The sequence below is a fragment of the Bombyx mori genome, chromosome 2, assembly GCF_030269925.1.
Source record: "Bombyx mori chromosome 2, ASM3026992v2".
NCBI lineage: Eukaryota > Metazoa > Arthropoda > Insecta > Lepidoptera > Bombycidae > Bombyx > Bombyx mori.
In genome coordinates, this window is record NC_085108.1 from 5,805,647 (window position 1) to 5,828,769 (window position 23,123).

General features: G+C 40.6%; 1 protein-coding gene and 1 long non-coding RNA gene across 2 annotated transcripts in view; one reads left to right on the top strand and one right to left on the bottom strand.

Moving 5' to 3' along the window:
- LOC134200481 (uncharacterized) overlaps nucleotides 1-23,123 on the top strand; it is a 330,115-nt gene that overhangs the window by 69,627 nt on the left and 237,365 nt on the right. The gene's annotated exons all lie outside the window — the stretch shown is intronic.
- Nucleotides 782-22,862, bottom strand: LOC101737886 (dymeclin). Its single transcript, XM_004933247.5, has 17 exons — nucleotides 22,666-22,862; nucleotides 21,511-21,658; nucleotides 20,118-20,264; nucleotides 19,162-19,327; nucleotides 18,423-18,559; nucleotides 17,502-17,621; nucleotides 16,378-16,517; nucleotides 14,833-15,045; nucleotides 14,276-14,349; nucleotides 12,147-12,269; nucleotides 10,559-10,684; nucleotides 9,422-9,584; nucleotides 8,538-8,636; nucleotides 7,639-7,697; nucleotides 6,903-7,073; nucleotides 6,128-6,253; nucleotides 782-5,173 (listed from the first exon to the last, which is right to left on the bottom strand). Exons 2-17 carry the CDS (start codon nucleotides 21,648-21,650, stop codon nucleotides 5,024-5,026), a joined length of 2,154 nt encoding a protein of 717 aa, XP_004933304.1. The 5' UTR covers nucleotides 21,651-21,658; nucleotides 22,666-22,862; the 3' UTR covers nucleotides 782-5,023.

Here is a 23,123-nt window from a genome sequence, read left to right on the forward strand (position 1 = left end):
AAGAATAGCGCACAATGTTAAATTATAAAGTTCAGTAAATTTGCAGTCTTAGCGTAAAATTCAAATCTTATTAAATTGAATTATTAACCGCTCAACAATTTAATTGTTTACGCACACCCGATCACAATACATCACATCACACTACACTTGTCAATTGTTGTCATTGCGTTCTGTTAATCTGTGACTTGTGATCTGTGGTTGTCATCTCACAAGATCTTTACTCATCTTGTCATTGTCCCCTTTGCGGATTTCAAAGACTACACTTTAACTGTAAACGTCGAATCACCAAGTTAATCAAAATCTTGGGAACCGTGAAGAGCGATACTGTGTGAATTCTTTTATTAAGCCTTATTAATTCATTTTCTTGTTTGTTTCTTCACGCTTGAACATATAGCAAGGCAACAATTACCGTCAACTTTTTGACAACCTAAATAAATGTTTAGGAGTAAATAGTATGTAGTAAGAGAACATTTTCTCAGTTGTTCCTAAAATTCTAAATTGTCACCATTATCTTGCGAGGATTTTTGGGAGTAAATGAAACCCTAAAAAGTCGAGTTGCCACTAGCCGTGTTCACATTTCAAGAGGTAGGCTTATAATTTTTGGAGGGAGGTGAAGAATATTGGTTTCTTTTCAACATGTATGGACAGAATTTCGATTATTTGATACCAGATGAGCTCTACAAGATCGTTTGTTCATCCACTTTAAGAAAACATTATTTAACTGTTTAAAACGAAACGCTTATAACTAAGGTATGTTTGCTTGTATGTAGTAAAAGTCCAATTTAAATATCATATTAAATATAATTTATTTATAATTGTACATTTTATTATTGCTTTATAATAAGAATTAATAATATAAACTGAAATATTGTTTTTAACTAATCTAAAGGGAAGTGCTTAGGAATGACAAGAAATACAGTTATATTAAAATAGTCATCATATTACCATGTCATGGCCATTTTATTGAACGTTATTAATTTTTTAAAGTTAACGTTATTAACTTTAACGACTTTCACGTGTGACAATGTCCAAGACGTGTTTCAGTGTGTTAACTTCATCACCAAAATTACCTCCGCTTATATTTAAGTCCATACACGCATCTATTGTGGGATGTTATTCATGACCAGTGTGATTAGTGCGAGTTTTTTAACGTTCTCGATGGCGTAAAAGTTAGCTTATATCTTATTATTATATATCTTTAAACGAGCAATTCTTGTATATAAATATATGTGTATAATCTGAATCTCGGAAACGGCTCAAACGATTTTCATAAAATTTAGTATACAGGGGATTTCGGGGGCGATAAATCGATCTAGCTACGATTTATTAAAGTGTTGTTTTATTCGTGTTTTCAATAATCAACTTTATCGATAATTTTGATTTTTTCTTTAATTAACCAGTTAAATTTTTGACGTGGCAACGTCTTATAATTCGATCGAGCTGGCTGCACGCACGAAAAAACATGACTCATGCGGCGTTACCTCGCTCTGAGGCGTTCCATTTAAGGCTTGAAGTGCAAGCGAGAGCGCGCAACGAGCGACAAAGAGGCACAATCGGACTCCGCGTTCGGCAGCGTTTGACATCTGTCTCTCTCCTACTTGAGTGAGCGATGCATCCGCGTGGACAGCTGCTATACAATAATACATTTACATGTTTTCGTCAAGTATGAAGTTCAGTGAAAAGTGAATGTGGTGTCAATTGTCCATACAAAATATCTATCAAACAAATAAAATTAAAATTTTCTTTTGAAAAATGAAACCATTCCATAATATTTTCTTATGACGTCACGTTCAACTATCGTCAGTAAACCGACTTTACAGACAACCGATTTTTTTTATTATTCTGTCGGTAAGATCGAAGAATATTATTCATATTTCATCATTTCATCAATATGTAATTCGTATTTAAATATAATTTCTAAAAAACATAATTTATCGGTCATCCACTTGTTTGTCGTTTGCGTACGTTTGCCGCTAGGGGCGCTGTTCCAACTGCATACAAAATTGAGTTAACTTTTACGCTATCGAGAACGTTAATAAACTCGCACTAAGCACACAGGTACAAAGGCACGAGCGATACCGCCAGACTCATGTCACGGATACTCAACGAACCGAAATATACCGGGACACGTTCAAAATTACATAAATAACCACACTCTGCGCCTCCATTACGAATATTTTAGATTTTAATTGTCAACACTTTATTTATTTTCTTAGATGGGTGGACGAGTCACAGTTTACCTGGTTTTAAGTGGTTACTGGAGCCCATTGACATCTACAACGTAATTGCTCCACCTACATTGAGATATAAGTTCTAAGGTCTCAGTATAGTTACAACGGCTGCCCCACCCTTCAAACCGAAACGCATTACTGCTTCACGTTAAAACTAGGCACGTGCCTACTCCGTGCGGACTCACAAGAGTTTTAATGCTAATCAAGTATCATTTTCCTTTGAATATCCACGGGAAAGGATGTGTTTTTTCCGATCGTAACCACGAAAAAACGGCAGAGCTTACGAAACTTGCGTTATATTGTAATAATAAAATAAACGCCAAATTATAATCGTAAGTTATAATTACTTTTAAGACTCCCTAAAACCCAAGAAAATCCCATTTATTTTAAACAATCTTTTAAAGTTCTTTTATTCACTCAGCGTAGCGTAATTGTGAGCAAGCGAATGGGAATGAACGTTACTGAATGCCTTTTTTAATAGCTCTTTATTAATTTACAATCTGTGTAAATATAATTGTACTAGCTTTTGTCCGCGACTCCGTCCGCGTGGAATAATTACTTTGGCATAACGCAAAATTTTACCCCCCACTTAATTTACGTAGAAAGTGAAAAAAAAATTGAATTATAGAATGTTAAGGAGCTATTTAAACCACTATTTTGAAACATTCTTTATTGGTGTTTCACTTGTATTTGTTTTACCGTGATGTTATATAGCCTATAGCCTTCCCCAATAAATGGGCTATCTAAGCACTGAAGGAATTTTTCAAATCGGACCAGTAGTTCCTGAGATTAGCGCGTTCAAACAAACAAAGTCTTCAGCTTTATAATATTTATAATTATACCTTTACTTAGTATACCTTTTGTGAAAAGATGACAGAAGTTAGTTCGAAAATTATCTAACTAAAATCCTGACTACGATTCTGGGTATAGGGAGAGTACAAAGAACGATCTCTCCATCTCCCTCGCACCCCCTGAATTCGAACATCGATTACGTCACAATGCGGTGCTTTATTTTTAAAGGGATTTTATGATCTGGTAACTAAGACCTTTAAGGTCAAGTCTTATTTTAATTTTAATGAAAGATTTTTTATATGAAAAATGATATAATGAAATGAAATTGATTAATATGAAACATGGCATGAAATGAAATAAAATGAAACGAGACGAGATGAAATATAATCTCAGTAAAATGGTGGTCATTTACTGCGACTTTTTCAGTGGACTTTTTGGAGGATCCCGAGAAGTTACGTTCAGCGGCTTTGTTTCATTTTCCCACATTTGTGCACTTTCACAGATACCAAACAGTTAATAAACCACCGTAATTACACATTTAAACCTGAAGAAACACTAAATAGACAAAATAAAACAAATCACACAACTTCACTCCTCGCGTTCCCGCCAAAAAGCTCCAATGAGAAGTGCGGGCTTGCTTTTAAAACTACCCCACCGCATTTGTAAATTTTACGCTTACCCTTTACTAAGCGAATTTATTATCCGTCTATATATCGATTCTCGCCATCTCTCTCGCACGCCCGCGTTCGAACATCGATTACGTCATAATGTGGAGCGCGGGCTGGCTTTTTAAACTACCCTACGGAATTTGCAAATTTCCGTTTACCCTTTACTAAGCGAATTTATTACTCCATCTATATATGGATTCGATTTTTTTTTATAGCTTAGGCGGGTGGACGTGCTCACAGCCCACCTGATGTTAAGTGGTTACTGGCAATGTAAATGCGCCACCCACCTTGAGATATAAGTTCTAAGATCTCAGTATAGTTACAACGGCTGCCCCGCCCTTCAAACCGAAACGCGTTACTGCTTCACGGCAGAAATAGGCGGGGCGGTGGTACCTACCCGCGCGGACTCACAAGCGGTCCTACCACCAGTAAATTTAGTAAATTATATAGGAATTCCGTCAAGATATATATATTTTCTGTATGTGTTCAATGCAAAAATAGCATGAATGTTACCGCTAAGTTATTCATATAAACAAAAAATATTAAGTATAATGGCGTATTAACGTGTTTTTGATAATATCATACACTGTGGTTATGTTATGTTTCTTGGGTCATGACGTCTAATACTGACGTATAAAATTATCTATTTATATCTAAATAATGAGAAAATAAAATCACCCATGTTCCACATCGTCCCGCTGGCAATTAATCGAATTCGGCTTTTTATTGTCTTATTACGCAGACGAGTCTAACGTCCAAGTTATGATGAGCGTTAACCGTCGCCCATGGACTACGGCATCGTCAGGGACATAGCCAAACAGCTGTCGTACTTCATAAATTATCATTTTCATAAATTAACATTGCCAGCGTCTTTATAAGCGCAAATGATAGACGACAATTTATTTACCACAATAGATTGTCAAAAAAAAATATCTTATCGACTATCGATAGATGAGTAAGACACTAATTTTTAGATGAGTTTTAAAAGGCATTGCACTCGTTCGTGCTGCAATCGTTTCCGTAGTTATCGCATGAGGTTCGAGACATTATCGGTGGTCGTGTAGGTTTTTTCTTTCTTAAATCATTAATATACCAATACAGATAATTGTTTTTTTTTTAATAGTTTATATTACATTACTAAGCCATAAAAGTATTTTTAATTCACTTTCGTGATCCGGGACATTTTCAGGAAATACTAGTTTCCGATTACGTCAGTGACATTAACTTTTCGAATTAGTTCAATCGTTCGTGTATAGATGGCGCTGCACGACGCGTGTTTTGTCAAAGCACTCTGTGGCACGTCCCAGAGCCCGTGACAGCGCGGGGCCCGGATCAGACGAGCAGGTGGCGGAGCGCCCGGGCTCCGCCCTCGCTCGCCCAGTGCACGCCGCCGCAGCCGCTGATCAACCTCCACACGTACGGGCTGAAGAACTCTTCCGGTTTGTCCTCTTCCACGTAACGGAACTTCAGGTCCGGAAACTTCTGCAAAAAAAATAATTTATTTATATCGCGCCACCTGAGTCCGCGCGGGTAGGTACCACCGCCCCGCCTATTTCTGCCGTGAAGCAGTAATGCGTTTCGGTTTGAAGGGTGGGGCAGCCGTTGTAACTATACTGAGACCTTAGAACTCATATCTCAAGTGGGTGGCGGTAATTACTTTGTAGATGTCTATGGGCTCCGGTATCCACTATTAAAAATGTAACGACAGTAAAAACGGGACATTAAGCCGCAAAAGTGGTTTTCATTGTTCACAATTGTGTTAATATTCAACTGTGTGTACTTAAATTGTGTTAACTCTGCCAATGCCAGTGAGTGCCAAGTCCGGTAGAGAAAAGAGGAGGGTTGAATTGGAGTTCAACTTTTCCACCGTAAAACAGTCAACGCCGAATGTTTGCCGGATTAGCCGGACACAAATAAGGCTTCTGCAGCCTCGAAGAACTAAATCTTTTTCAAAAGCTCTGCCGTGGTAGGACCCGAGACCCCACCACGTTTATTTCCCCAAGAAATCCTCACAAGGCCACGACCCTCAGCATTGAGGATTATCGACGCAAGGTCCATACCCGATCCTGTGGAGCGAATGGTAAACAGTCGACGTCGCCTTAAGCAGGTCATTACGGATCTTCCCGATCCACTAACGGTGCTTTTAGGTACCTCAAGCACCGGTCATCCTTCTCGACAAACCCGTCGCTTGCGGCGAAGGGCTCGACGAGTAAATTAACCCACAGACACAGCCCACTGAGTTTCTCGCCGGATCTTCTCAATGGGTCGCGTTTCCGATCCAATCGTAGATTCTGCGAAGCACTGCTCTTGTTAGGGCCATTGTTAGCAACACTCCCGGTTTGAGCCCCGTGAGCTCACCTACACGTCAAGGAGAAGCTGAAGTAGCATCTCAAGGCTATCAACATAGGTTGAAAAAAAAAAGACGCAAGGTGTTACCTTTAGGCGGTCGCTGGACCACTGTTCAGCGCCCTTCCTGATACAGGCCAGCACTTCGGCCACGCCCAGGTCGGTGCCGGCGCCCTCCTGCACACGCTGGAGGCGACTCGAGAAGTACCCTATGACCTGCGACACAACGTCGCGTCACTCTTCTAAAACACATAATTTTGAAGTCGTCGTGGCCTAACGGATAAGACGTCCGATGTATTCGTGTGTAGCGATGCACCGGTGTTCGAATCCCGCAGGCGGGTACCAATTTTTCTAATGAAATACGTACTCAACAAATGTTCACGATTGACTTCCACGGTAGCGGAATGACTAAAAGTCAAACCCGCAAAATTATAATTTGCGTAATTACTGGTGGTAGGACCTCTTGTGAGTCCGCGCGCGGCTAGGTACCACCACCCCGCCTATCTCTTCCGTGAAACAATAATGAGTTTCGGTTTGAAGGGCGGAGCAGCCGTTGTAACTATACTGAGACCTTTGAACTCATATCTCAAAATGGGTGGTGGCATTTACGTTGTAGATGTCTATTGGTTGCAATCACCACTTAAGACCAGGTGAGCCGTGAGCTGGTGCACCCATCTAAGCAATAAACCAGTCCAGACCCCCAGCCACGTACCATCGTTTTTTTTTTTATTGACCTAGGCAGACGGGCATACGGCCCACCTGATGGTGCGTGGTTGCCGTCGCCTATGGACTACAGCAATGCTCTCTCTCTCTCTCTCTCTCTCTCTCTCTCTCTCTCTCTCTCTCTCTCTCTCTCTCTCAATACCATCTCTATGTTCTGGGTGATGTGCAGGTTCTGATGCTGCTGGAAGACGTTCCGCTTGTGCAGCAGCGCGTACACCAGATTCAGGTTGTTGGAGAGCTGGTGCGCCAGGCAAGAGTTTATTATCTCCAAGAGCATCCTCAGGACTTCATCCAAAACGTTGATGTGGTCCATCTGAGAAACGAACTACGATAACGAATCGGGCGCGAGTCCTAGCGGTCCCTGGACTGCGGAAGCCGGAGACCGGTATGCAGTAACGTTCAAATATAAATTTACTAGCTGTAACCGTCCGCTTCGCTGGGCATTTACAATTAACATTATTATTTCTCACCCCCACAAAGATTCTCATCATTAACCCTCCCGCAACTGGTGTAGGGAGTCCAACACTCATATAAATATTAGCCTATCCATTAAGTACATGTATTTTCTAAATGGATACCAAGTTTCAAGTCAATCGGATGCACGGTTCAGTAGTTATAACGGAACATCCGTAAAAACCACTGTAGATTTATATATTAGTATAGATATATCGACATGTAAAAAGCTATTTGGTGTAAGCAACATTCATCTTTGTGATTAAAGGTGCCTTTAATTGAGGATATGTCATGTGCTTATTGTTAATTTGTCAATTTTTTATATTTGATGATCACTTTTTTGGTGCATCTAAAAAAATAAATATATATTTGTAAATATACAGATAAAAAAAATACTCTAAAAACTCAAACTATTTCAAACTCACAATTTCCTCTGTCTTTTCTTCTGACTGATGCGGTAGTTCTAAATTATTTAAATCGCCACCTGCGAAAACATAAGCACTGAAATGTGGGTAGGAGATAATCCAAGTTTCAAGTCAATCGGATGCATGGTTCAGTAGTTATAACGAAACATCCGTAAAAACCACTGTAGATTTATTATATATTAGTATAGAGTATAGATGCCTTATCAGATGCTTTATAGGCCCGTTGTAAGACGGCTGTAAAAAAGTGTTTATTAATGACCATTAACGACCTTATTAATTTTTATTACGAATAAAACTTTTTAACGAGCTTAGAAAGCTTCGATATCTCTTTATGAATGAACCATCGTCGGTTTTAGTAAGTTCGTATTCCGTGAAACGCGTCACCCGAAACCGTGGGGTCGATGACCTAGCGCGTCGACTGCTTTAAATTTGTGTTCCGTTGCGTGTTCCAACACCGACAACACAGAACGATTTTTTTATTTTTTATTGCCCTTGTAGGCAGACGAGCATAAGGCCCACCTGATGGTGAATGGTTACCGTCGCCCATGGACTTCAGCAATGCCAAGGGCAGAGCCAAGCCGCTGCCTACCGCTTAATACTCTCCACAAGTTCTCCTCGTTTGAAGAAGGACATGTCATAGCGCTCGGGAAACACCGTGGAGGGGAGCTCATTCCATAGCCGGGTGGTACGTGGCAAAAAAAGACCTCTGGGAACGCACTGTGGATGACCGCAGTGGCTCCAGGTAGTATGGATGAACTCTACTCCGGTGACGGGCGGTGCGATGGTAAAAACGAGATGATAGTATCATCTCGAACAATTCCACAGAGCACAATTATAAATCTAGGTCGGGTTCCGTTTAATATTCTTGATTTGATGATAAAAAAAACACCAAGTCATACCTTCGATCTCGCTGCACAGTCTCGCTCTTCTCTTGGTCAATGATTCGAATAGAGATATTAGTCTCTGCGCTACGTACGGATGGAGGTTCCTAAATTCACCTAAAAACAAAAGCTGGTCTCAATGGGTCATCTTAATGCTATTAGTTATCAGCCTGTCTGCTGTCTACTGCTGAACTTGGCCTCTCCAGCTGATGTCCAGTGCGGTCGGTCCGTTGTCATCTGCGTCCAACGTGACCCAGCGATTTTCAGTACGTGGTCTCCACTCGAGGTTCTTTCTGCCCCATCAGCCGTCCGATCTTCACGCTTTAACGCGCCATTCGTTTTTCCGTCCGCGCGGGTAGGTAGCACTGCCCTGCTTATTTCCGCCGTGAAGCAGTAATGCCTTTCGGTTTGAAGGGTGTGGCAGCCGTTGTAACTATATTGAGACCTTCGAACTCATCTCTCAAGATGGGTGGCGGCATTTACATTGTAGATGTCTATGGGCTCCGCTAACCACTCGACACCAGGTGGGCCGTGAGCTCGACCACCCATCTGAGCAATAATAATAATAAAAAAACACTGCGTTTTACCTATACATTGCGTAGTTCCAACATCTTTTTTTTTTTTACCTAAGCTGATATCCTTGAGGGTCTAATTCAGCTTAACCTTAACTAGTAGATGAGCTCACGGGGCTCAAGCCTGACGACGTTGCTAACACGAAGCCTAGCTAGAGCAGTCCTTCGCAGAATCTACCACCGGATCGGAAACGCGACCCACTGAGAAGATCCGGCGAGAAACTCAGTGGGTTGTGTCTGTGGGTTAATTCACTCGCTCACATCGTCTCGGCAACAGACTCTGCTGCAACCTAGAGGTCTTAAAATGTGGTCCTTGCATCAGACACTCACAGCTCATGTTGGCGACGGCAGCCAAGCAGTTCGTGTGCAAATATTTGTCCCGGACCCGTGTCATGTTGTACTGCAGCGCTCTTATTATGACCAGCACCATCAGACCGCCCAGCGAGATCTCCGATATCGTCCTCTCCGTGTACCATGTCGGGTTTTTTAGGGTCTGCCAACAAATAAAAGCTTTGTAGTCGTCGTGGCCTAAAGGATAAGACGTCCGGTGCATTCGTGTGTAGCGATGCACCGGTGTTCGAATCTCATAGAAGGAATAACATCGTGTAATAAAAATCAAACAAGCATAATTATAATTTGCGTAATCACAGGTGGTAGGACCTCTTATGAGTCCGCACGGGTAGGTACCACCACCCTGCCTATTTCTGCCGTGAAGCAGTAATGCGTTTCGGTTTGAAGGGTGGGGCAGCCGTTGTAACTATACTGAGACCTTAGAACTTATAAGGTGGGTGGCGCATATACGTTGTAGATGTCTATGGGTTCCAGTAACCAATTAACACCAGCCGGGCTGTGAGTTCGTCCACCCATTTAAGCAAATAAAAAATAAACTCAGTGTCAGTCAAAGTTTCCTTTTTTTTAAAGAGATCCTGGATCCACTCCGTACACCGGTAACACTGTCGTTTCTGTCTTATCAGAATCGAGCCTCGCGTGTCCTTTAGTATGTGTGCTCGAATTATTTATCTATTGCCATTTTAGGCAAATTCGGTCGCCCGTGGACCACAGCTTTGCAAGAGACACAGCCGCTGTCAGCTATCCGCTAACCTCGGTACAAGAGAGATATGTTCCTATCAGAGGCGGATGGTGCAGAAAATCTTTCTGGAAATGCGCTGCGAGGGAACCCTGATCCTACTAAAGATCTGATCGTGGTGCTTATCTTGTGACGCGCCGTGTCGTCTGTGTCTTATCAGGATCGAACCTCGCGTGTCCTTTGGTATGTTTGGTCGAATTATTTATCGTTTTAAGCAGATTCGGTCGCCCGTGGACCACGGCTAGGCCCCAGACACAACCGCTGTCAGCTGTCTCCTAATCTCGTTACAAAAGAGACATGCTCCTATCAGAGGCGGATGGTCTCCTCTCTGGAAACGCGCTGCGGATGACCCCTGCTAAAAAGACTTAAAATCCACTCACGATCATATGCACGTTCTTAATCAGAGCGTCGTCTTCGGTCAGTATCAGCAGTATGATCAGCGACATGTAGATGTGGTGGGAGTTGTTCTCGGGCGCGTTGTACAGCACCTCAAGCACCGGTACTATCTGCAGAACAACAACGGATACGTATGCAACGAACCGTTAGAATTGAAACTAGGAACTTCTTTTTAAAAAAACACTTTTAATACGCCCTAGACTAAGTTTATGTTATTTATAGGGTAAGTGAGGAAAACTCTGTATACGTCCCACTCTGATGAGAGTCTGATCAGAACTGCTTTAAAAAGCTAGCTAGAAATCATCATCGGGAATAAATGCTGATTGTTGATGATTGGTAAGCATTATTACATGCTATGTAGGGATATAAATAAATAAATAAATATATCAGAACGCGGCTATTGTTTTGCAAACGGTCACTATAGGCTGTAAGATCACTGAGTGTAACGACAAAGGAAAAATCTTTTTTTTATTGTATATGTCGGCGCAAATATGACTATTTACCTACTGATCATCAACTAATTACTCTGTGATAAGAAATTGATGTTAAACAGTCCCTTTTATTGTAATTTCAATACTTTAAAATCTTGTAAACACGCTCACGTGTTTAATACTTGTAAACACGCTGACGTGTACGAAGTCCTATAAATACGGCCGTGCTGTCTAGCGTTTATTCATTCGTGTCCGAGCCGTAGTACAGTACGGATCTCTCTGTGACGTTGTTATGCTTTTGTGCAATATACGCAGTTCTCGTGAAGTTTTGTTTTGGAAGCCCAAACATGAGTCATCATCGAGAACTTAATGACCGTGACGTCAACAATGCTGACGTCACACTTTTTAAAAACATTCCTTCAGCGTTTCTCCTCCGTCATATACATATGTGGACGAGCTGACAGCCCCACCTATTTCTGCAGAGAAGCAGCAATGCGTTGCGGTTCGAAGGGCGGGGCAGCCGTTGTACTGTTAAAAGTGAGACCTTACAACTCATATCTCAAGGTGAGTGGCGGCATTTACATTGTAGACGTCTATGGGCTCAAAGCAAGAAGCAAAATAGTGGTTACCGGAGCCTATAGACGCAATCTTTTACAACGTAAATTCCGCCCACCACCTTTTACCGTAGACCCAGTATCCGAATGTTTTTTTTTTCTTTTTCGGAACTTGTATATACGCAAGCTTATTTTGAAAGCATTGTTAGCGTGATTCAGGCGTCTGCCAATAGTCTTTAGTCGTATGCGCGCACACAGTACAGTATGTTTTTAAAAAAAAAAAAAATTGCTTAGATGTGTGGACGAGCTCTAACGGCCCACCTGGTGTTACTGGAGCCCATAGACATCTACAACGTAAATACCGCCACCCACCTCAAGACAAGAGTTCGATAGTTACAAACGGCTGCCCCACCCTTCGCATTACCACTTCAATGCAGAAACAGGCAGAGCGGTGGTACCTACCCGCGCGGACTCACAAAACGTCCTACCATCAGTAATCGCGTTGTTAGCTCATTTTGGTACCCAACTAATGACCCTCTCCTATCACCCGCTCGGTGGAAGACCTTCCCTCTGTCGTCTGCACTCACCAGGTTTTCAATGTGTGGTGTGGCGCTGACGTGGCTCTTGTAATGGCGGCAGGAATGCAGCATGAGGTACAGAAGCAGCGTCACGTGCTCGCAACCAGCCGCGCCGCACAGGGCTCTGTGGAGCTGCGGTACTAACTCCATTAGGTGGCCACGAAATGGTCATTGAGACTTTTTGGCGGGAATGCGAGGAGTGAAGTGTATATATATATATGGTTGAAGGAATATGGGTATGTATTGGTACACCGCGTGAAATTCTTTGACAAATGATTCTTTTCCAATCTGATGGTTGTCTGGAATCGCTCTTAGCGATAAGACCGACAATAGCTTTTTTTTTTCTTCTATTTAATGTTTCCCCTTTTTTTGTTGGTGTACAATAAAAATCTCTCTCTCTGAAGTTGTGTGATTTGTTTTATTTTGTCTATTTAGTGTTTCTTCAGGTTTAAATGTGTAATAATGGTGGATTATTAACTGTTTAATATCTGTGAAAGTGCACAAATGTGGGAAAATGAAAAAAAGCCGCTGGACGTAACTTCTCGGGATCCTCCAAAAAGTCCACTGAAAAAATCTCACTAAATAACCACCATTTTACTGAGATTATATTTTAATCCATATCATCTCATTTCATTTCATCCCAGTTGATTAATGTCTCAAATTAATCATCTTCATTTAATTTCACATCATTTCACTCCATATTATCATTTTTCATAAAAATAGGATTAAAAATTAAAATAAGAATTGACCTAAGGGTCTTAGTGACCAGGACATAAAATTCCTTAAAAAAAACTCCATTACGAATTCCATTTTAGCAAACTTAAAGAAGATAGTCGACTTAATGCAGTCCACATTACGCGGCCAGGAAACGGTGTCATTACCAGTAGTCGGAGTGGGTAGATTGATTTTATATACTTGCGTCAAGATATTACAATATGGACATGCCGTTTTATCCATAATATTTTTTTTAAATTGAAAAAAATATATTTTTAATCCTCATCGGATACAATTTCTATATTTATGAGATAAAGTAACAAAAAGCCCTGTCCAAGTTTTGTCTCATACTGACAAGCGTCATTTCTAATTCAACACAAAGGGACAAAATACGGTGTAACTAACTAGTCCAAGGTGTTTTTGTATAAAATAAAATACTGATTTCTTTCACCATTAGCTAGCACTGGTAGCGTAGATTAATATTATTAAGGCGTTTTTCACCTTAAACACAGATTCGTGCTAATTTCAAAAGTCCGGAACAAATATCACAATAAAAATGAAGTTCCGGTATTTTGGAGGCATATCCATATTATCCTCTACGTTTGACGTCAACGACCTTAAATCAATCTACTTCTCGTCATTAATGTTTGAGAGGCCCAGGGTTAGGTCGCGGGGCGTGTCTCGGGAGAGGCCTGTCTCCGACAGTGGACTAAAACAGGCTGTTAATGACGATGATGGTGATGATGGGACAGCTTGTATTGCCAATATCCCTCCACATAGTAGGTGTGCTCCCGGAGTGATAATACAGGTCCTGTTTTAATCATCCACAGTGCGTTTCCAAATATATTTTCCGCCTCACACCATCCGGTTCTGGATTGAGTTCCCCTCCACGGTGTTTCCCGGACGCTATGACATGTGTCCTTCTTCAAACCAGGTTTGCGGAGGGTTCTTAGTGGTAGACAGTGGCCTGGCCATGCTCGAGCTGTTGCTGACGTCCATGGCCAATGGTAACTACTTACCGTCAGGTAACGTAAGGCCGAAGGTAAGAAACTAAGGCCGAATTAACTAAGCTTAGCTAAGCGGTAAGCGTCGGCTCAAGCGCGTTTCTGACATTGCTAATGACACTCATCGGTGACTGTTCACCATTAGCAGGGCAGTAACTTCGTCTAGTCACTACATAGTATAAAACAAAGTCGCTTTTCTGTCCCTATATTCCTATGTATGCTTAAATATTTAAAACTACGCAACGGATTGAAGATGAAGGTTATATATGTATAATAACATCCATTAAATAGTGGAGAAATCAATAATAAATTACATGTTCCGAAGTGAAGCGAGGGCGGATCGCTAGTCTTCGATAAACAACAAAAATCGAATAGGGTTGCCGAATCTAACAAGGTTATCAAAATGTGGGTAGTTCTCACCGCAGCCATGTCTATACGGGGGGGCGTGATTTGTGACGTCACGGCGTCTTTCTGCGGCGTCGTCGAACTCGTTTCTGGCGAACAGGAACAATTATCTACATATTAATACGTGAAGCAAAAACTTTGTATCCCTTTTTACGAAAATTGCGCGGACGGAGGAGTATGGAATTTCCCACACTTATAGAGAATATAGAGAAGAAGTGCATAATGCTATTTTTTTTAATTATGCTTATCAGTATAGTTAATACGGCTGACCACCATGCTGGTACCACCACCCTGCCTGTTTCTGCTATGAAGCAGTAATGCGTTTCGATTTGAAGGGTGGGGCAGCCGTTGTAACTATACTTGAGACCTTAGAACTTATATCTCAAGGTGGGTGGCGTATTTACGTTGTAAATGTCTATGGGCTCCAGTAACCACTTACACCAGGTGGGCTGTGAGCTTATCCACCCATCTAAGCAATAAAAAAAAGCCTCGAGTTGTTGTGGAGTGATCGAGCGTTTCACTGGCCCACCCCGATTTTAAAAACCCACATGTATTTAATTTCAATTCCTTACCGCTACTATCCTCGCAGCAGAGCAACGACCTCCTGTACAGGTTGTCGTCGTTCATGCAGTGGTTGGCCAGCGCCAGCAGCAGCAGGCACGACTGGTTCGCCACCGGGTGCTCCTTGTTCAGTCTCCGCAGCAACTCCTGCCGGTCCGCCGGCGGGTGGCTGTATATCGTGGGTCTGGCGGACGTGGTGAACGACAGCATGCTCCAGAGGCCGGCTGTGAGCAGGGCAGAGCAGGTTCTGAACTCATGTTTTCTTTTCTTTTACCTCGCCTATTTCTGCTGTGAAGTAGTGATGCGTTTCGGTTTGAAGGGTGGGGCAGCCGTGGTGACTATACTGAGACCTTAGAACTCATATCTCAAGGTGGGTGGCAGCATTTACGTTGTGTTTATGGGCTCTGGTAACCACTTAACACCATGGGGGCCGTGAGCTCGTCCACCTATCTATGCAATAAAAAAAACGCACAGCCGGAATGCAGGAGTGTGAGATTCGTTACTGAAAGAATGACGAACACGGCCTGGTGAGGAGTGAGGCGACTAAGAACTACCCTAACTCAAGTAATAAGTCAGGAAGTCCAGGTTGGATCTTGATAAAATCCAAATGGGATCACAATAGCTAAGCTTTAAAAAAACAAAACAAAATGTGTGCAATTTACACGTGGTAGAAGTGAAACCTTCCAAAATTAAAATACAATTATCCTAAACGTCTTAAGTATATGTAAAATTTTGTCATTAGTAAATAATTGTAAGGTAGCGCCCTCTGTGAATTGATATCTTAATTTCACGTATAATCCTAAATTAAAATTCACTACAAGAGCTTTCATACACACGTTAGTATTAAAAAATCTCACAGATGGCGCTGTATTAAATAGTATGTATATTTCTGTCTCATTCTTTGCTGGCGTCATCCTACACATTTTTGTATTTGTGTCTCTTACCTGTCGTTTTTTCCGTTGCATCCGGTTTGAAATCACAACGATTCTAAAGAAGTTTTCACTTCAAAAAGAATTTTCAAAACCTTTTCGCCTAGAAGAACGTTTTAAGGTAACGCATCAATAAAAGCAAATCAATACGAATTGAGAACATCCTTCTTTTTTTTATGTCAGTTAAAAATCTTTAAAACGTCAAGTTCAGTACTAAATACATTATCACCATTCCCGAGCCTGCGGACAGAATGGAAAGCAGTCGACGTCGCCCCAAACACGTCATTTCGGATCCTCCCGATCCACTAACGGTGCTTTTAGGTACTTCAAGCACCGGTCATCGTTCTCGTCGAACCCGTCGCTTGCGACGAAGGGCTCGACGAGTAAATTAACCCACAGACACAGCCCACTGAGTTTCTGGCCGGATCTTCTCAGTGGGTCGCGTTTCCGAGCCGGTGGTAGATTCTGCGAAGCACGGCTACTGCTAGGGCCAGTGTTAGCCACGTCGTCAGGTTTGAGCCCCGTGAGCTCACCTACTAGTTAAGGTTACGCTGAAATAGACTCTCAAGACTATCAGCTTAGGTATATACTCGACTGTATTATTATAAAGGAAAAATATATACTTACACGCCAAATTAATAAGAACGCTACCTCCCTCGTGCGTGCCGAACATGCTCGGCGGGGCGGCCAACATGCTCGACAGATTCAACAGCAGGGTTTTGACCAGCAGCGGGGCGTGCATGCCGTAACGACCTTGAAAGAGAGTTCTGGAAACACAACCTTTTATTATTATTATTATTCTAAGACTAGGGCCCATGGACATCACCGGTTTAAGACATGAGGCCGAAATCTTAATTGTTGTATGACGGCTTTCTCAGGATTTCATTTTCATTACACGACGCTATGTAAATCGAAGGTAGAAATTCATTGCGCTGGTGGAACCGATCTACTACTACTACACCGATCTACAGTTACTGGTGGTAGGGCCTCCTGTGAGTCCGCACGGGTAGATACCACCACCCTGCCTATTTCTGCCGTGAAGCAGTAATGCGTTTCGGTTTGAAGGATGGGGCAGCCGTTGTACCTATACTGAGACCTTAGAACTCATTTCTCAAGTGGGTGGTGCATTTACGTTGTAGATGTCTACGGATTCCAGTAACCACTTAACACCAGGTGGGCTGTGAGCTCGTCCACCCATAAGCAATAAATAAAATAAAAAATCTACCCTTAACGACTCAGTTCAAGCAGCCAAGGATAGACCGAGCCGGGAGACTGTCCCAGTGAAAATCATTCAGAGAGGCCACGACCCTCAGCATTGAGGATTGCCGACGCAAGTAGCAGACGATTTTTTTTTCTTCCTACCCATTCTAGTTTCCTCGAGGGGTTATTTTAGATTCACAGAAGTAGTACGTGAGCTCACAGGGCTCAAGCCTGACGACGTTGCGAACACGATCCCTAGCAAGAGCCGTGCTTCGCAGAATCTACCACCGGATCTGAAGCGCGACTGAGTGAGAAGATCCGGCAAGAAACTCTGTGGGCTGTGTTTGAGGGTTAATTTACTCGTCGAGCCCTTCGTCGCAAGCGACGGGTTCGACGAGAACGATGACCGGTGCTTGTGGTACCTAAAAGCACCGTTAATGGATCGGGAGGATCCTAAATGACGTGTTTGGGGCGACGTCGACTGTTTACTATTCGGTCCGGAATGGTAATGTACACCAAACTTCGCAACAACAGCAATGAGATTCACAAACCTGTATATCAACGAAGTCTCGACCAGTCTCTCTTGTCCGTGGACTTCAGCAAACATATATATTGACATCAGCACTAACAGCGTGTTTATGCATTCCAAGTGCAAGTAGTATGTGTTGTCTCTGGAAACGGAAACGGATATTGTTATGCCGGCACGACTAACGACATCTGTCGTCGGATATCAGAAACAACTGTTCCAGTTAGAAGTACATTCTCGGGATTTCTAGTTCTATCGAGAATGTTTCTGGAAAATTGCATACAAATTCGATATGACTCTTAAAACGTGGCTAAAGCGACATGACGACAGTTCCATTAGAAGCGAAGCGAAGCGACTAATGTATCACCTTGAAAATCATGAATAAATAAGTCGTGACAGGGAAGTCTACATTTAATTGTCTTAACAATTAAATTGAGTTTTAATTAGTATTTCGGTTAAGATAAAAAACTAAATTCCTGTTTAATTGTTTTAACTGTTTTGCCTGTTTAATTTATTCAAAAATTATGTCATGTGAGGTTCTGTCAAAACTTTTATGAAAATTTCTTTAAATATCTTTTTTTTTTGTGAGAGCTTGGTTGAATGACATACGAAAATTTGCATTTTGCTTGAGACTATCTGGCAAAAAAGAGAATTGGCTGTATAGGCCATAATGTCTTTGCCAGTCGAAGCAGGCAAAGAGATCTATAGTGTTGTAGGATATTTAGATTTCTTGTATTTTCAAACACATTAAGCAAGTCTCGACCTGATCTCTAAAGATGGACATTAGTACAAAAGTAGTCTTATCTTTTAATCCTACTCGCATTGGGCTGCTTTTCCCAGTAACGTAAAACGGAACGAAGAAGTGAGTTACTTGGAGCTTCGTACTGAGCTTTCCGGGCTCCTGACCAGATCTCTTTCTTTCCACCAATAGCAGAACATGACTCACGTAACAGGCACATCTATGATGAGCCCTATCAGCGCATCTATGAGGATCTCCACTCGACTCTCGGAGGCCGTCAGCTTTGGAGATTGTTGCACTTCAGGCGTTTGTGAGTGGGCTTCATGGCTCGAGGGTGTCGATGGCTGAGAGGAAAATATACAGAGGAATTAACATTTAGATTAAGACATTTTAATTCAAATACACTGTTGTCCCAATTATAATTGTATACAATCTAATATAACTATTATACGTATGTATGTATTTTTTTATTGCTTAGATGGGTGGACGAGCTCATAGCCCAGCTGGTGTTAAGTGGTTACTGGAGCCCATAGACATCTACGACGTAAATGCGCCACCCACCTCGAGATGTAAGTTCTAAGGTCTCAAGTATAGTTACAACAGCTGCCCCACCCTTCAAACCGAAACGCATTACTGCTTCAACGGCAGAAATAGACGGGGTGGTGGTACCTACCCGTGCGGACTCACAAGAGGTCCCACCAGCAGTATTTACGCAAACTATATGATGGGTGACGGCATTTAAGTTGTAGATGTCTATGGGCTTCAGTAACCACTTAGCACCAGGTGGGCTGTGAGCTCGTCCACCCATCTATGCTATAAAAAAATTTATGTATTTAAAATATATATAAGTATTATCAGTCTTGTATCCATAAAACAAGTATTCCTGAATTGGGGCCCTATGAGGTTATTAAAATAATAATAAAAAATAAGTCCTCCGTTAGCTCACCGTCTGCGAAGCGTCTTTGTTATCGAGCTGACCGTTGCCTGTTCTTCTGTCGATCTGAGCGTCCAGATGCCGACACAGTTCGTATTCAGGTACCATCTCCACCAAATATTTTATGACCGCTTTTATGACGAACAACGCGTTGAACGTTGTCCAAGAGAGCATTACGCTGGAAGGAAAAACACAATTAACTTTATACATATATACAAAAGGCAGCGGCTTGGCTCTGTCCCTGTATAGTGTATTAGTGAGGATAATTGTTCTCCTTTTGATAAAAAATATTGCGAAGTGCTGGTTGTATATACATGGACACACAGTGAACTGACTTATATATTTTTTTTTTATTTATTTATTAGGCACACAATACACATCATAAGCTAAAAAAATACATAAAAAAGACACAAAAAAAGAGAAACAAAATCTGGCTTGCAACATAAGCTATTTGTGCACGACCAAACAAGACAAAGTGCTGAGTTTGTACACAATGCTCCTTACAACTATACGACAAAACAACACGATAACGAAAACTAATCTAACTTATAATGCAAGGAAATAATTTTATTCACAATATACAATTAAACAATTACACTACTTAACCTATTATTAAATTATTTATATTATTATTTATAACCCGACGTGTGTACTTGACTTTATAATTCACTAAATAAAATAATTAAACTGAATACCCTGGTATTGCTGACGTCCATATGGGCAACGGTAACCACTCACCACCTGGTGGGCCTTATGCACGTATGTATACAAAGGCAATAAAAAAAAATTGTTTTCATTATTTATATAAATAGCTATTGGGGGGCCCAGTCTCGTACGAGAGTAGCAATCAACATCTGTCATAGCTGAACGCTAGGGCACAACTAATTTCTAAATACAAATATTTTACAGTAGTTACATACTCTTTACACTGTTTTGTGACACCCTGTATAAACTTTAAAACCACTCACTTATCACTGACCGGAGACGCCAGTAACAACGTTGCCCTGGTAATGAAGACTTGAACCAGAGACCCAAGGTTTCCGGTCTGCAGATTATTCTGAACGAATGTTTGCAGCAGCGATTCTGTTGCAGAATCAAACATTAGTTGTTCTTCTCTGAAAAAACATTCAATTCTCGGCATTATCAAATCCGTCTAGGCAGCATACAATAGGACTTATTTTAAGTACTTTCCAATAGCTATGTAAGTTGCAAATTTAAACCATAGATTTTCGAAAGTAGGCAGTAGATCAGAGATTCTCAACCACTGTGCCGCGGCACTTTTGTGTGCCGCCAAATTTCAAAAGTATGCTGCCAAATTTTGCAAATATATAATAATGTTAATATTATCAAATTATATCATTTAAAAAGAAAAATATTTTTAACATGAATATGTATTTAAATCCACAAAAAAATAAATTATTTTATTATTTGCTTTGCAACGCGGTTTTTCTTAGTGCCAAAGTATGATAAAGCGGCGTGCATAGCAATAGGAATATGTCTCAAGTCGGCGCTTGCCACTTCTGCGTATAAAACGTGTTGTTTTAGTGATAGTTGGGATTCACAAGGTAGTTACTGCACCTTTTCTTTCGTTAAAATTGGCAAATGTATGTGATTCCGTAGTAAGTAAATAATTTTTATTTTTTTCTTTGTGTGCCGCCAAATTTTGAAATCGTTAAATATGTGCCGCAACAAAAAAAAGGTTCAGAATCACTGCACTAGATAATACATAGTAATCTTTTCTTTTTTTCTTGTATGGAGTATTATCACAAATGTTCATTGTTAATATTGTCAACACAAACCATTTATTGAACACTAGTTTAAACTTTAACAATGGAATTTACTTACATGTTATGTCCTGATAAGATTAAACTAATTGATTTATTCCGATAAATATTGATGTAGAATATGAGTTCTAAAGTGAAGTGTTCAATTCAATGTTTTGAATTGAAATGAATTCAGAGTATGCTTTTATTAAAAAAAAAAAAAAGATTATTATTAAATATCAAATCACTGGTGGTAGGACCTCTTGGGAGTCCGTAAGGATAGGTACCACCACCCTGCCTATTTCCGCCGTGAAGCAGCAATGCGTTTCGGTTCGAAGGGTGGGGTAGCCGTTGTAACTATACTGAGACCTTAGAACTTATATCTCGAGGTGGGTGGCGCATTTACGTTGTAGATGTCTATGGGCTCCAGTAACCACTTAACACCAGGTGGGCTGTGAGCTCGTCCATCCATCTAAGCAATAAAAAAAAAATAAAAAAAATGATAGGTAGCGAATTTCATAATCCCTATGGATCTTGGTAACAAACTGTAATAAACAAACTTCTCAACATTCAACAGCTTCAATTATTAATTACTTACGCACTTCCCGGTGGTTTGATATTAAAAGCTAACATCTGATTCCAGAATGGATCGTTGGGGCATATTATCTCACTTGAGCAGAACTTTATCAAGTGCTCATTGCTTGATAGCACAGAGTATTGACTGACCGTTATTCCCATTTTGTGATCTGTAATAATTTTGTATTTTATACATCTTTAATAGGAAACATTAATTATACTGATATTATTCTGCATTTTGTTCTTGGTGCATTAAATCTGGAATCCCTAAATGAATATTTGTCATATAATTTCACACAATACAAGAAGTTATTGTTGATACCACATTCTTCCTCCCTATTTCTTCTGTGAAGTAGTTATACCTTCAGATTTAAAGCATGAGACAATGTTAGTACAATATATGGAGATTTCAGCCTCTTGCCTCAAAGGAGGCTTTTTTCCTTGCATAGATATGTGGACGAGCTCACAGCCCACCTGATGTCAAGTGGTTACCGGAGCCCATAGCCCATAACATAAATGCTTCCTAACAACATAAAGGTTTCAATATAGTTACAACAGCTGCCCCACCCTTCAAACTAAAATGCATTACTGCTTCACCGCAGAAATAGGCAGGATGGTGGTACCTACCCCTGCAGACTCAGAAGAGGTCCTACAACCAGTAATTATGCAAATTATAATTTTGCAGGTTTGATTTTAACTATAGCCGCAAGTCCTATAATGTCTGTGGGCTCCAATATCCATTAACAGCAAGTAGATTTTCAACTTGTTTATTCATCTAGTTTAAGATATTACCATGTCAAATGCTAATAAATAGCCACGTTGATAAGTTTCTTTGTCAAGTTTTCATTAGACTTTCACATTAACTTTTCTGGCGGTTTAATTTAACTTAGCCCATGCTTCAAACTTCTAAATCTGAGTAATATTGATATTATTTTCACTAAAGTCAATTTGATTACAAAATAACAATTATTGGTATTTGTGCTCATAGCGCTAATAAACATAACGTTAAAATCGAACCCAATTATTATTACATTAAGTATTAAGCGTGATTACAAGATATATTAGAGCGATCATGATACTAAAAACAAAAATAGTGAGCTACAAATTTAATCTTATTTATCAACAAGACGTATTTCGATTAACGTCATTTTTGGTAATTGGCATAAGTCATACTTACTTATTTATTTTTTGAGCTCAACTTCTTATAAAAACATGAAAATAGCTTTAAATTTTGCTATAATTTTACTGTGTTTTATCGCCACGAATTCATTGCCGACTCGTCAGTTCGAGTTTGATAGTCCTTTGTTGACATTTATTGACAGTTGACATATTCCACACAGCAACATTCCGGCTTCTCCAAGCCTCAAATTTAGAAAGACAAAATAGTGCAGTGTCATTTATTTGTTGTTATGATCTACAATTAAATATATTATTCATAATTTAGGATATTAATAATTTTTTAATTGAATTTAAATTAATTTTATTGCTATGGCGTTTTGTGAACCCGCGTGGCTGCCCTGGATATTTAGCCCTGAAATAGTAGTGAATTTGAGTTTTAAGGGTCGATCTGTAGGTAAGGATTGAACAGTGCCTAGTGAGAGTTGGAACAGCGCCCGTACCGGCAAACGTAATAGC

What these genes read in the sequence shown, in the direction of transcription:
- LOC101737886 (XM_004933247.5), bottom strand. Translation starts at nt 21,650, where the DNA reads ATGGGAATAACGGTCAGTCAATACTCTGTGCTATCAAGCAATGAGCAC. An exon ending in CTGCTGCGAGGATAGTAGCG is followed by an intron (nt 14,350 to 14,832) that starts GTAAGGAATTGA and finishes CCTGTTCGCCAG; the next exon opens with AAACGAGTTCGACGACGCCG. An exon ending in TTAAGAACGTGCATATGATC is followed by an intron (nt 9,585 to 10,558) that starts GTGAGTGGATTT and finishes ATTTGTTGGCAG; the next exon opens with ACCCTAAAAAACCCGACATG.